This window comes from Gasterosteus aculeatus, chromosome 10, assembly GCF_964276395.1.
Source record: "Gasterosteus aculeatus chromosome 10, fGasAcu3.hap1.1, whole genome shotgun sequence".
Classification (NCBI taxonomy): Eukaryota; Metazoa; Chordata; class Actinopteri; order Perciformes; family Gasterosteidae; genus Gasterosteus; species Gasterosteus aculeatus.
In genome coordinates, this window is record NC_135697.1 from 4,696,907 (window position 1) to 4,711,912 (window position 15,006).

The 15,006-nt window shown below is 43.9% G+C and overlaps 1 protein-coding gene across 8 annotated transcripts in view; it reads right to left on the bottom strand.

The window, feature by feature from the left end:
* The window catches only part of pleca (plectin a), an 80,275-nt gene extending 67,859 nt beyond the window's left edge, over nucleotides 1-12,416 (bottom strand). For 2 of the 8 annotated variants that reach the window (XM_040188222.2, XM_040188220.2), the window contains exons 1-4: nucleotides 12,113-12,416; nucleotides 11,489-11,526; nucleotides 8,926-9,090; nucleotides 4,537-4,750 (exon numbers count right to left, since the gene is read on the bottom strand). In XM_040188222.2, coding sequence (XP_040044156.2) covers nucleotides 4,537-4,750; nucleotides 8,926-9,090; nucleotides 11,489-11,526; nucleotides 12,113-12,272 — 577 coding nt within the window. In that variant the 5' untranslated portion in view covers nucleotides 12,273-12,416. Of the gene's footprint in view, nucleotides 1-302; nucleotides 560-4,536; nucleotides 4,751-7,062; nucleotides 7,334-8,925; nucleotides 9,091-11,488; nucleotides 11,527-12,112 lie in introns of those variants that run through there. The other 6 variants (XM_040188221.2, XM_040188219.2, XM_078080817.1 and 3 more) reach the window with 5 other exon arrangements.
* Between the last annotated feature and the right edge of the window lie 2,590 nt (nucleotides 12,417-15,006).

Genomic DNA, 15,006 nt, shown 5'->3' on the forward strand with positions numbered 1-15,006 from the left:
AAAATATAACAGGAATGAAGGGACACTGTATCACTGTCTGAAACTATAAATACAACTTTGTCCCACAGATCTTTGAAACAAAAAAGAAGATACTACTTCCTGTTTCTGCATCCCATGTAAAGCCTTCTTAAAACAACAGTGCAAATCAATATAAAACCAATTCTTGCCAGTGAGTCAGTCAACATCTACGCTCTGTGGAGCATGCACCCACTCCACCAAACTTCCCACTTACACATATTGTGGTGTACAGTGAACGTCACTAAAGAGGAGAAGGGCAGAGCAGGGGATAGGGGTTCGGTTACCTTTATACTTCTCCCTGACGTTCTCATAGGCTTGCACATAGTCCTGTTCCTCTGACAGCCGCTGAGCTGGCTCGGACGTGGGCACAGACATGGCCTGGCTGATGCTGGGCACCTTCCTCTGTCTGAAGACTTTCCACCCTCTGTCCCCACCTGCTCACTCACACACTCACTCACAACTTTCCCTCTGAAACTGTAGGTTTCATTCCGGACCACCACCGCTCCCGTCCTCAGCTTGAAATACCCACACACGCACGCACTTATCAGACCCTCCCCTTAAAGGGACAGACACGGACACACACACACACACACCAAAGATAGAAACACCAGTTGAAGCATACCAGTAGATCCCCCCCCCCCCCCCCCACACACACACCACAAACCACCACACGGGCCAACTCCACTCCAGATAGACACACATGGCTACTTCAATGAAAAAAACAAATGACGGAGCTGTGGGTCATTTGAGTTTACGTTTCTGGAGAAACTAGAGCAAGTGGAACCTGTACAATTCAAAGGTTTAAAAACTCCAAGATCATAACCCCTCAAAGTCACCTCATATTCCCTTACATAATGACACATTTTCACGTTTTAATGCCAGATGACCACACCTCTTTATTACAGAACTAAACAATGGGTTCATTGCTGGATCACATCCCTCAAAGACAAACCATGTGTGTGAAGTTTACGACCACAGCGATGGGAGACAAAAGATGAGGAAACAAATTTCACTACCTTCAAAAAAAAAAAGGGGGAAACGCAGTGTGTGTAATTGTCGGTAAGCATCCGTAGAGCTCGAGTACCGTCTCCAAAATCTCCAGTTGGGCAATAATAATGTTGACCTTGACAGTATGCACCATTAAAGTCCCAAATAGTAATGCAGCTACACTCCTAATGGTAAAAGCAACAAACTACTTCTTTGCAGCCTGAGCACATGTGTGTGTGTTATCAGTTTCTCATAGAGTTGGGAGCTTTTGTTTACTCGGCTTGGAGAGAGACCGAGGGTTTCATCGGACTGAAACTGCAAAATGGCATAAATACTTTACGGGAAGATTGGGAAAAAAAAATGTCGGAGTCACTTACAGTAAATAATCAAGTGCTGCTTTGCAACTTTGAGTTTCTCAACCAGTAAGTTATGACCTAATCGTGAAGTTCTGATAACTATGTTGTTATTCATCTTAATGAGTTCCAGGAACTCATTTACAATTACGATGGCTGACGAAATGATGATAAATGTTGATTTTGTTCATTATTATCATTACTTATAAGAAATGTTCAGACATTATTGGGGAAAAAAACTGTCAAACTGACTATGTAAAACAGAAGCATTTTATCTGATAAAACAAAGCAAATATGATTTAAAATACCTAAAAATCACAATAGTATGCAGCTCCGTGTGCAGCCATAGGAGTGTAGCTCATATAACACATCACATGGACTCTGTGGCCCTGCTGTGCCACTAACTCATGTTCCCGGCTAAGAGAAAAGACGACAGCAACACGGCACTGAAAGGATGCAACTGTCCCCTCACTATCCATTGACTGCTTTTTGGCACTGCTTTGTGTTTGGACAACTCGCCTGGTAACCTGCTTGTCGCTCGTCAGCCTAAATCCTAATCATAGGTTTAAATCACGCCTGATTTCCCAAAGATTCTGAGTCACAGAATCCCAATTTGACATAGATTCAAACAAAGGATATTTAAGTGACAAGACCAATATTGCTCGGATATGAAAGAAATGCTGTAAATTTGACAAGAATTCATATTTACCCCCAATTGTAGACCCTCACCCCACGCAGCAAAAGCAGAGTAGGTAACAGAAAACAGCTAGTAAAATCACACACGCACGCCCTGATCCTCGCAGTGCTACTGTGCCAAAAATGTTCAATCCGCATGTTTATATTTTATGAGGGACGTGTTACTAGAGCAGTGTAATGTGTGACAGCATCAAGTCAGAAGGACAGCAACGTGCCCACTGAAATTAATCTGTGATCTGGTCCATGAGAGCATTTATTTTGGCTCATGCTATTGATCTTATTTTTGTTAATTAAAGTTAAAACCAGGGTGGTGCTCAATGGCTTCAACATACAGTAACACTGACATGATCAGAGACCAACACGTGTCTGCTGGTGGCCAACAGCCCACCATCCCTTATGATATTGTTCTATACTTCTAAGTGCCGGACGTCTGGTGGTGTTTTGTGTGCTTCTTGGAAGTAGGCGACGTTGTGCCAGAAGGCCTCACTTTGCTACACAAACTAATGCTAGTAATGCATTACATTCTGTACTTATCAAGTTATTTATCTGCAGTTTGAACGTTCTGTCCTCTCACTCTGCTTGACACCTCACAACAATGCAAATGTGTTCTATGAGATGAAAAGAAATGCATGCAAATTTAAAAAATGTGGAATCAAGTATTCCATTAAAGATACTGTGAACAGTGAACACTGCACTTTTATGGGATGCTGTCCTCTAGTGTCCAGCGTGTAAACTGCAAAAACACCTCTGGCCTGGTCCACGAGCATGAGAACGATCACAGTACTGTGACGCATGCAACTGATACTTTAGAGTAGGTATGCGCTGTCTGCTAACACGCTAGCAGTCCTCATTATTTGAAACAGCTTAGGGCAGAGTTGGGACAAGCCTGGGGAAAATAAAAGTGGTTAGTTAAAAACTCTTACAAACCGCTGAAAAAAGCAGCCATGGGTAAGACTGTAAAATCAACAATGAATCCACACAGTGATATTCTCAAAAAAACTGCAAAAAGCCTCACGTTGAAAGCAGTTGTGAATAATTTATCTTTACGAGCAGACCCAGGATGTTCTACTGACTCCGTTAACAATCTACGCTGTCATCATATTTGGACTTCCTTGTGGAACCTTTTTCCCTTTTGAATTTCTTTTTTTACATTGAAAATTAATTAAAAAAACATTTTTCGGGACTTGTGTGTTTGTATCAGACACACAGAATCTCATCATAGACCGTAAGAGCACTGGTAACAGCACAACGACCGGGCGGAGACAGATTGTTGTTGCGTTTCTGCATTGTCTTTTGCGTCTGGGAGGTCAGTTTGACATTATTCATGCATATTAACACGGCTAGCATCCTAATATTGATGTTCATTGGCTGCCAAAATAAATAGATAGCAGCCCGAACAGATGATAAACGACAAAGGGAACTGTGGTTAGAGCGGTGACATGTTGTTGACAAGCTACTGTTGATTGTTGTTGAAAAAAAACACTATAGAGACCCTAAACACTATAGGAATCCTAAGAGGTATAATTTATAAATTTTAGACTAATCTAAAAGTTACAATGACAAAATAGGATTGAAAAGAAAAGGTCCTTTTCTGTTCCCTCCCCATCCTGTCCTACAGCCTTGTATTGTCCTGTATGTGGTAAACATCCTTCAGCGATGATCCTGGATGAAATGTAGGACAATTCACTGGTACTGCAATAACACTGCACTCCTCTTCCACGCTGTGGGAGCGGGGATGACACTGCACGGTGCATCTCTGGCTGAGATATGAGCCAAATAATCCCCCATTCACAACAGTGTGTTGCTTTACTTCCTACCTCTCCAAAACCTCCAAACTGTACCCTCAACCTCATTTTTAACCCAGCTATGGACGTTACCAGTCTCACTGACGACTCATTTAGTATCACTCTGCTGTTTTGTGGGATTAAGCTTTAGCGCCGACCTTGTGCACAGGAAATGAGAAGAAGAGAAAGTCATGAGAAGAAGATTGAGGTAGAAATGTCAAACTCCAGAAATAAATCGACCAGTTCTGCTAAAATACACTCCCTCAGATGCTAATGTGTGTGCAGAGACAATAGCAGGCAGTCACACAACACCGATGCAATATCCCATCCCACAAAACCAATACCAGGAAGACAAGCAGGGAAAGGGGGAGGTCGGTGTTTGTGGTCCTAAGAGACAGTATGGACTCAACACCCACCAAAGGAAGTGCTGAGGCAGCGAGCCACGTCTTCACGTGTGCAGAACCTCCCTAGCAAGTTGACCCCTAGTGAATTCAGATGGATGGATCTAAGCCGAGCAGTCAACCTAATAGGCAGGTGCAGCGTGATAAACATCCTCAGTAAATCACTACAAGTTTAAAGTTGCTAGTGAGCGTGTGAGTGGCTGTGGTGCACACTAGATGTACCACAGTTATGTAATGAAGAACAGTCAACAAGTCAAGGACTTTTTAGTGGATACATTCGTCTAAAGGGCAGCTTACCTGCGATGCGGATGACGGCCCTCTCCGCGGGTTCCAGCACATCTCCAGAGGCCGACTTGGAGCGCTTCATGCGGTGGTGTTTGGGCAGGTTCCAGGGCAGCGTGTCCCCGGGAGATGGAGAGTGACCCAATGAGCTCAGGTCGCTGGAGCTCTCCTCCGACGCGGCCCTGACCAGAGGCCTCCTCTTGGGCTTCTCCTTCCCCTCCTCCATAGTCTGGATGGACAGAGCGAGGAGAAAAGGATAATCATGGCATCAAGGAAGAAAACACTTCTCAAGACAGGAGGGTCTCTGTAATTCCTGTTATCTCTTCTGTGTTGTTGTGAGGCAGGTTTACTTCTCTAGAAATCACGTCAGTCCAAATATCAAAACAATATCAAACTCTTAAACTAACGTTAAATGTATTGTCACATTCAGATTCAACAAATTATGTGGTAAACTAAGACTAAGGGTGAACAAACAAGTTAACTACGAAGGGTAAACATGACAAACTGGTGTTTCTGAGTCCTTTGCTTTATTGGACCATCTGACAGAGCTAAATATTCGTAAACATATTTGGCGTTAGCTTAGCCAACATGCTAACGCTAGGTCGAGTCCAGCTGTTTGACAGGTTACTTAAAACGACACGAGTAACTTTTAGTAGTCGTTGTTTTTCAGACGTGTTTTTATCTTCTCGTAAGCGTTTAGAAGGAATAAATAGTGGGACCACGAAATGCTGCCCCCGCGTTTGCTAATGTTACCTAACTTAACGTAACTAATGTTAGTTATCTTAGCTAACTTAACTTTACCTTCTTCCTGCGTGTCTTTCTTTGACACCGTATTTCTTGGCCACCTGACAAACATTTTTTTAAAGTACATTTTGCGTCTGAGACTTTGGACCCGGTGGAGTTTATTAATAAATGTCCTCTGTAGAAGCAATGAGGAGGTTAAAATGAACCCGAAGGAGGTTTCGTGGTGACCAATTAGCTCACAAACACCTGGTAACGGAATGAGCTGCTAGCAGGCTAAAAACAACCCATAATGCAACGCTCGAAACGTCTAATTGATGAAATATAATTGATAGCCCAACCATAATATTAACAGGAGATCATTCTGAATGTAAACTAATTTAGCTACACATGTAAAATAGTGAAATTGGATCCAGCGCTGTGCGAAAATTAGTCTTTACAGCTTTACAGAATTATGGCCACACACCACACAAAATATCACATATATATTTGGATAATCTATATTGTGATTAAGTGCATAGGACATAAACTCGGTGTTGCGCGGAGCTGTTACAGCTGTTACAGCAGCAAAACAGATGCTGCAGATGCGGATGCTCTGTACACACGTCACCGCGCTCCCAGCATCCTTTCAGCTGAGTCACCATCCGGGGCTCAGGACGCTGCTCGCGGCCGCAGACTGCACCGCCGCGGCCTCTCTGATTGGACGGGAGACAGGACCCGAGTCCCGTGGTGTAGTTTCTGCGGTGCAACACACTTCAGGGTCACATTCTGGCTTTAGATACAGATGCTATTTTTGAACCGCTAAAACTATTAATTCCCTCAAGCTGTACTGCATCTGTATCCGATTCAGGTATGCCTCAACAAAAGAGCGCCTCGAAAAAACATTTTTTTAAGAATGAAGGAACATCGATATCATGACATTGAAAAATGATTGCTCGACCTGTGGGGGAGGTTTAGTTTTTTTCAGGAAAAGGTGCGATCCGCGTATTACGTCATGCAGCCTGACTCTGAATGAAGAGCAGCAACGCTTTCTACCTTCCTGTGCCTGTTCATTGATGCGAATGGTCCCCTGGGCAACTTGCCAGGGTTCGACTAGTAGGCCGACAGTAGTTGGTGTTTGGGCCACGTGAGAAATATACGATACTCTAAAAGAAAATGCAGACTATGTTGCCTCAGAGGCGAGGCACATACATTCAGGGAGCAAAGATACATATCCATAGCTCTCATGCACAACGAGAGAGTATTAAACGGCTGACTTGACTTACTAACACCTCGAGTGATCGCTTTACTCCTCCTGCACCTATGCACCTATCCGGGCTGCCATTGGCCCTCACCCGAGCGAGATGGAGAGGACCGGGTTGCTGCGCTGTTACCAGGCAACCCCGCGGAGCCGTGAGGGGGATGCTGCTCGAACTCTCCAGACTTCGAAATGGAACAAAGTTAAGTGGTGTGTGAGGCTCTGACATGATATGTCTCCCATTATTGTTGAATCCTTTCCAAAGAAGACTTGTGCACCCCCCCCCCCCCCAAAAAAACACCCGGGTGGGTGCGATGGTTGTGTAAATTGTGTCTGCAATGTCTGAGCTGCGCGTCGTCGCCACCACACCTGAAATCCGTGTCGCTGAGCTGCGGCGAGGAGAGACCCGAGAGGTGAATGCAAAAAAAAATAATAATACAGTGGTCGCAGGTCGGATTATTTTATGTGCCGCTTTTTTTTAAATGACACTCAAATCATATGATTTCCAGCGTGGGCGATGCGGCAAAACATGAATGATGAATATGAATCCCTGCTTTACTCACGCTAATAATATCCAGGGTGACGCACAGTATTCGATCCCAGATGAATGGAAAAACAAATATGTCAGTGCAGTGGCGGTGACCGGTCCCAGTTAGATCCGCTCAAACTTAGAGGAGCATCCTCCTCACCGCCGCAGCGGGAGGCGCGCCTGCGTCCTGCGGCGTCCCGGGCCGTGCGGGACGTTCAGCCGATCCGACCTGCACCAATCCGGGGCCGACAAGGGGGGGGGGGGGGGGATTGTCGCTGAACAGCCACGACGGGCACGCGGGGGACGAGAGGAGAGATCCGATCGCACGCTCGGCGCGCACACGCGAGGGACTGAGCGCGGATCGGGTTGACTGCGGCGGGCGGAGGCTGAGGCTTCCTCACACGTCGCACCGGGATGATCTCACTTTGAGTTGATGGGGGAATATAAATCGCGAAATCCATTTTTTTTGTTTCCCATTCTGCTCTTATGTGAAGGAATCAACCGTACATCCGTTATAATGACATAGAATAGTATTTCCTTGAACTAGAGAGGGAGGGAACGTGCTGCTGAGCTCAGCATCTTTCCTGTGTGTGGAAACAGATGCTGCTGTGATAGTAAACACACTGTGATCATATTGATTCCTACGAATATGTTGTTGTGGTTGTGTTTTTCTCAAAATTGTCCAAATAAAGTATACGTGCACATTTGAAAAACATATTTTAGGGTTAAATGAAACAAAGACTATCGACAGATTTGTTTTATTTCACGTTTCCATATCAACCAAGTGTACTTTTAAATTTAAAAAAGGCTTGAAATGTGCATATAAACTCCGAAGCTGCACTATAATTGGAACTTATATATTCTTTCCTCAAGTTAAAATATATATTTTGATGTACAAAAGTAATATTTTCCCAAATTTGACACACCACATTCTTATTCAGTGAATATATGACGACTGAATTATAGCTAGCAATCCAGTCCATCCCATTCACTGTGTGTTACAGTGCCTACCAACTGAACTTTAATTTTATAAAAATGTAAACGACCAACAATCAGTAAATCTTTTCCGTCTCCTTTGTTTGGGCTCTTGGGTCATCCTGCTCCAAACGGGGCCGAGCTGTAACCAGCCAAAGTAAAAGGAGTCATGCTGGGCCATTATGTAATCACCACGACGTGAATGATGCGTTGCTTGTTTGTCCATTGTCAGTTCTAGTCGAGGGAATCAAAGTGAACGGAGGAGTCGTGTATTCAGAAACAACGCGTCATCAGGTCTGAACGTCAGTGCTTCATGAAGCCAGAGAGGAAGGGAAGGTGCAGGATGATCACCCAGGGATATTATTTATTTTGCGTAATTCCTTTTGTATCTCCCCATGTTTATTCATGTACTTATTTATTTATCAAAATATTCCATACTGCTCCTAAACGTGTAAGTGTCCATGGACACATTTACATGATGCCTGAGATTAGTTCAAAAAAAAAAAATAACCACAACTAACTGCACAAAAACATGATCAGCTTATATCGAGCTTGGTAAAAGAACACATCACTCAATCAAGTCACATTACAATGCACTTATTTGGAGGAAAAGAACACATCTAAGTATATATTCTGTAACCGGTGGACAAATCTTTACTATTGATCCATTGCCTAATTTGCAAGACACTCCAATATTTGGCAGAAGGAGCTGTCCTCTGTTGCTTTGAGGTATTCACATATACCAAAGCAAACTTATCCCGGTCAAGTACAAATGTTAAAATCAATGTGCATTCCTTATTTCTGCACATCAGAACCATGACTTAACAAATGTAAACTTTTAAGAGGTCCACAAAGAGAATAAATTAATATTAACTAAGGAAACAAGGCCTTTGGTGACTCACAGCAGAGAAACGTTCCTCACCTTCTGCGATCTTACTGCCGTCACCGTTTCCACGGCGACTCTCTGAGGTCGTCTCTTCCTCTTCCTGACTGCCGGACACGGTGTGTCCTGTGCCACCGGCTGCTTCACCACAGCTTCCCCGGACTGGACACAAGCAGCTGGCTTCTCTTTGGGCTTTTTCTTCCTCTGGAACCACAACAATAAATGTTTAAGATTAATTAAATCACAGCAGAGTTAGTCCCAGCTGCCTCTCTGACATACAGATTTTTATGTTTCACTTTCCAGTTTTTAGTTTCACATACACTGTACACGTTATTTTTATTTTTTTCTTTGCTTTGAGGAAGATTCACCAATGAAAAAGCACCTCCAGATATGTGAAGTGCACAGACTGAGCCTGATAAAAAAGTCTCCGTAATCACAGGCCGTTGATTGTGATACAAATGAGTTTTGTTCTTTCTGCTCAAATTGCAGATGGAACTTTTTAATTTCTGTTACTGTCTCACTTGACATAATCATTATAGTATATCTGCTGTAAAGCTTACACATTAGACAGACTATTGTGTGTCAAAATACAGCATTTCTTACACAGTGGTGCCATGTGACCAACTTTTTCTAAAGTAACATTTTCCAGTTTACCAGTTCCAGAACTTAAGTTGAATTATGTACAATTCTTACTTAACTTGCTTTTACTTAAGAAAAAGTTCTCTACTTCATTTATTTATAAAACGAATTGCTTTGAACTCTCTCGCCACAGCACCTTTCGTTTTCCGCAAATTATAACCAAAGGAATGCCGGTGTGACAAAAAAGCATTCATGCGGCTGTTGAAAGAGACATACGATCATAATGACATGTCTCACAGTGAGACTTGAAGTGCGTGCTCATACAGGATTTATTGCCACAATGAGAGCAATGTGTTCTCCACTGTCGTATACTTTGAAATCTGGGTACAACGTATTTTTGTCTGGAGGCATTTGTCTTCTGTGCGATTTGAAACTGACAGACTAATAGCTCACTTCGGCTGACTGAGACCTCACATGTCTCTTTGTCCACTCGCTGGAGGAAATGGACCTCTGTTTGGCGCGTCGGTGCCAAGCGGACAAAGGGCCTCACTCACAGAGCCAATTTCAGAGAGCCCCTCAAACTAATCGCACACAATGGCAGCACAGTGCTTCTCCACTGGGCGACAACACTCATTATGACGGTGCCAAGACACACGGAGCCGGGCCAGGACCCCTCTGTGGGACACGGGCCCACTTGAGAGATACTCGGGAGTCGAGATAGAGCCTAAGAGAGTTCATAGGACAGCACATGGATCATATGGGAATGGTATGATCAACGGGATGTGACAACAGGGGGCAGAAGCTGGGGAGGGCGTTGAGTGTATATTGTGAGAAAAATTGTGGTCCTTTTGAGCTTCGTCAGAAGCCAGTTCCTCCTTTTATTTATAAAAGAAACAGTGTGACTGATGCTGGGAACATTAAAGGCATCACAACATGAAATGCAAAAGTAGGACACGGTGCAGGTTGAATTTCCCAGAAGTGCTTTTAGCTGACCAGCCATGACCTGATTTTCACTCTCGCACCGCCATGTGGTCGATGTTTGTGATTTATGTTATTGTTGGATATTTGTGTTTCCATCAGGACAAACTTTTTGAGCATTCCTTCATTTGGTATGTTTTTTTTTTACATTTAAACACTTTTGACTCCGAAGTCGAAGATCCACACAGCGGTACGAGGCCAATGAGCAAATGTTAGCAACATTGCCATGCGAGGGTTACCATCGGCAACAGGTTAGCACTCAGCTCATTACACTGTAAAACCGTATTTAAAACTCATTACGATTTACATCTCTTTGTGTCTTGAACAAATAGTTTAGCACATTTTGAACAGTTGACAAAGACGTGTTGCCAGTTTTTACACATTTAAAAGGCGCAGTGGATTTGGCGCCATCTGGCAGCGAGGTTGCAGACTGCTACTCGTTGAAACTTCTCTCATGTGAGTGGTCACAGTTGTGAATGAACCCTAAATAAATAATAGCTATGAATATGAGATCCCCCTCAATTATACACACTGTTCCCTTAAATGCGGTTGACCTGTTTTAAAGAACCCATTCCAAGCATTTTGTGAATTCCAAAAGCATCAACTGATGGGACTGTTTGTGCCTGAAGCCTGCAGGCAGGTTCATAGCAAACTGAATAATGTTGCATCTGTTTTCAAAGCAACACCAATCTAGTTCAACTCCACCTCTCGAAAAGGTCTCAAATTCACATATGATTAAAGCGTCATATTGCATTCCCACATTTGCAAAAACATACAATAATGTGACACCATTGAAATAGAATGATTAAGCAGGAGGAATAATGAAGCTTGCAGGTCTCGTGTGTTCCCTTAAACTGCAGGTGAACGAGGACTTCTGGGGTCCAAAGTGGGCGTTACAAGCTGCTGATGGATGAGAGGATGAGCGCAGGCTGTACTTAACAGGACTTGAAAGTTGTCATACAGGAATGTGGGGCATGAGGTGCTAACACCTTGAGTGCAAGCGAGGGAGCTCTTTAAAACAGTTGTTCTCATGGGAATTTCTCACCTGGGCCGGCGCTTTAGATTTGGAATGCTTTGCCATCACTGTATGAAAAAAAACACAGTTTGTTACTTTTGATAGTATTGGTATTGGGGAAAAGTGTGATGTGGAATAAAGGGCGTTGCTTTAAAAATGTGTGTAGTGCAGTAGAGGTGACAGAATCAAATATCCACGTTTCCTGCCGGGACCCTGCAATGACACCATGTCACTTCGTCATGCAGCACACGTGACGTAACATGAGGCTCACATTCTGAAGTTCTGTGTACAGCGTGTAATTTCCAGCTCCTGCAGAAACTATGCATGAGATGGCCTAAAAATAAAGATGTTTTATTGCACTGAACAGTATGAAAGACCCTTTGTGTTCTCTCACATGGGTAAAGGAACATTCAAGCTTCAGAACGAATGCAGAGCCAACGCAAGCTGGGAAAAATATATATGGAAAATGTGCACTCTGCAGGTTTGGAAAGGAAACACTAGCAATTTACAATTACCGGACTTGTGGAATACAGAGAGAGAGAGAGAGAGAGAGAGAGTTCCTCCTTGTGAAACAGAGCCTGAGCTGAAGGTAAAACGCCAGAGAGGTTTGAAGCGGTGGGGGAGGGGTAAGGAGGGGCGTGGGGGGGGACCTACCTGCCAGGTACCGCTCCAGGGAGGGCGAGGATGTCTGGTTCCAACTGTAGCAGCAGAAGAAGAAGAGCCAGACCAGAAGGGTGGCCAGCACCAGAACCAGCACCCAGAGGAGCCGGGCCACCGCCGGGTTGGTGACGGCCCAGGCTGTCAGGACGTCCATGGCGGAGGCTGTGCTCTCCTTCCGATTCACAGAGCGGCGACTGGTGAAGGGCAGCAGGAAGCAGCAGCAGCAGCAGCCAGAGCAACGGGAACCACAGATGGAAACCAGCTGTTCCAAAACGGAGACCGACCTCAAGCCCACGTCAGCGCTGGAGGGTTGTGTGCGGTAGCTGGTGTTTGTGTGTGTGTGTGTGTGTGTGTGTGCGCGCGCCTGTTGTGTTAAAACTTGAGTCCTGTAAAAGTGTGTGCGGATCCTTGAGGAGTAGCAAGGGGTTAACAGCAGCAGGCTTAACTGTCAGCCACTCCTGCCCCCCCCCCCCCCGGCTCAACATCAGAGGCCTTTATGCCGGAGGGAGACTCACCCTCACTCACTCACTTTACCTGAACAATTGCCAAAAAAGTGTCCTGTGATGACAGAGGTGCATATTGTCTCCCGAACACAAAGAGTGCAGACTTTAATTTAGCTGAACTAATTATAACTTAGTTTTACAGGCTGCATTCTCTGATCTCAGATACCTTTCTCACAAGCTCACAAGGTGTGTAATGAAAAGGTAAAACTTTTTGTGCTGTTCCCCTTTTAATAATATCTACTTATCTTATTGTGCGTTTGTGCGATGTATGATCTTTGATAATTTTTCCTGTGAGGCCCGTTCGTTGTTGCACAGAATGTTCTCTATAAACATACCGAACCTGTTCCAAACGCCCAACAGCCTGTTCTAGTACATGGACACAAATATTTACACTGCAACATCATTCAATATTTTGAGATAAGGTGGGGCTGAGCATTTGATGGACGACCAGAAACAACTGATTATAACTGACAACACGCCTAAAAAAATCAAGTTGGGGATCGATGCTTGATTCGTCGTTCCAATTTGATCTCCATGCAAACAGCATGTTTTTCTTCAACAAATCAACAAATGATTACAGCCTCACGTGGGATGATCAGAGAGAGCCAAAGCCTTTCAAACCGTCTGAGCCTGAAATCCGAAATGCCTTTAACTCTGTGCAAACGACAGGAGACTAAAATGAACCAAGGGCGCCATCCAGTGGTCGAATATGAAGAAAGGAAGGGAAAAAAATCCCTCCAAAGAGGCACCAAAATGCTAACAGCCGGAATGATGGATAACCCAAAGTTTGGTTGAATCGTTTAGAAAGCAACACTTAAAGTTGAGATGAGGAGAGTGTCCAGTCAATCAATACTAATAATATATAAATAATATATTATTCTGCAGAAGACAAGCTGTGTTAAATAACAATAGTTGCTAATATGATAAAAAAAAACATTCAATAACAAACAATAATAATATCCAGTAATGCCATCTGCATCTCATTGAAGCCATTTGAATAGAGGTTAGAGCCTTTTGGTGTCAAAATGAAATACCGTTTAAATGCAGTATTATGTAAATGAAGGTCCATTTACTGTCCAATAAACGATAAAGAAAGGTGTGCTTTAGGGCGGGGCTACGTTGTGATTGACAGATTCTACGACCTGTTCACAGTGGGGGTTTAGCTTCAAAAAAGTTTATTAAGGCTAAATGCGGTTGCCTGCAGACGTCTTATTTAGCTTTCGGCTGCTACTAACACCTGGTTAAAAAGACTGTGATAACCCAAGAGACTAAGCTCGAGACTTCAGAACGGATGACATCACGGTGACTCTGCCCCCTTTTCCCATCCAGCCTCTGTTCACATCCATACACCACATCCAGTGCTCTGTCTACCTCGTCCCTGTTGCTATGCCGCTCTCTCCTCCATGTTCATTGCTAACACATGGCTGCAAACACATTTATAATGCTTATTAGAATAGTCTCTTTCCATAACTATTTCAAAACCCTAATCCCATTCATGCTCGGCTCAGGATTTCAAGCTCCTCTGACTGGAGGTGGGTCAGTGAATGCCTCATCAGTTTGGAGTCAATCTTTGCGTCGAGTGTGGCTTTATGGATGAGGTTGACGATCCAGCTCTCCGCCTCCTCTGGAGTCATGTTGAGCTCGTCTGCAGCACGCAGGAGGAGAGGGAGGAGAGGGAGGGGCATTTCAGTCAAGTAAATATCCTTTGAGGTAATCCAAACTCTAACAATTTACGGAAGAATATACTTTGAGAACCTAGCAGGACATGGAGGACATCTAGGAGCACTGAGAGTATTCATTGTCCCCGATTGATGTAAAGGAACTGTGCTTTCACAATTAAAAAAGCAACACACTCAGTACACCGTTGACGCAGGCCGGCCTGGTGCTGATACTGATACACTGCCGAATCCGCCAAAAGGTCTCAAAGACAAAGAGACGGGCATTCTCGATGAAATCCCAGAGGCAAGCGACGAGTCGACCAGTCGATCACTTTATACGACAAAGCTGTCACATAAAATGTAAGATGTAGAAGGAAGAAACCCTGGAAAGGACACAGTGTTCCTGGAGTCATTAGTTCTAGTTCTCTGCCGGCTCATTTTCCACTTCATGCATATATGCAGTTATCTTCAAAAGGTATGTGCGTGCAGCTATAATTTAAACCCTATCCATGCTATACTGGGAAGATAAGTATACAGGAGGACAGAATAGCGCTGCACGAAAACCACATATGATGCTGTGGAAACTGCCTGTTTCTATGCATTGATTTATCCACCCAAACAAGTGTCCTGGTCAAAACTATGTGGTTTGGATGATTGGGATTTTCGTGTCCAAACTACCAATCCTAAAAAATGACGTAAACTATAGCAAGCTAATTCTCCTCGTTTA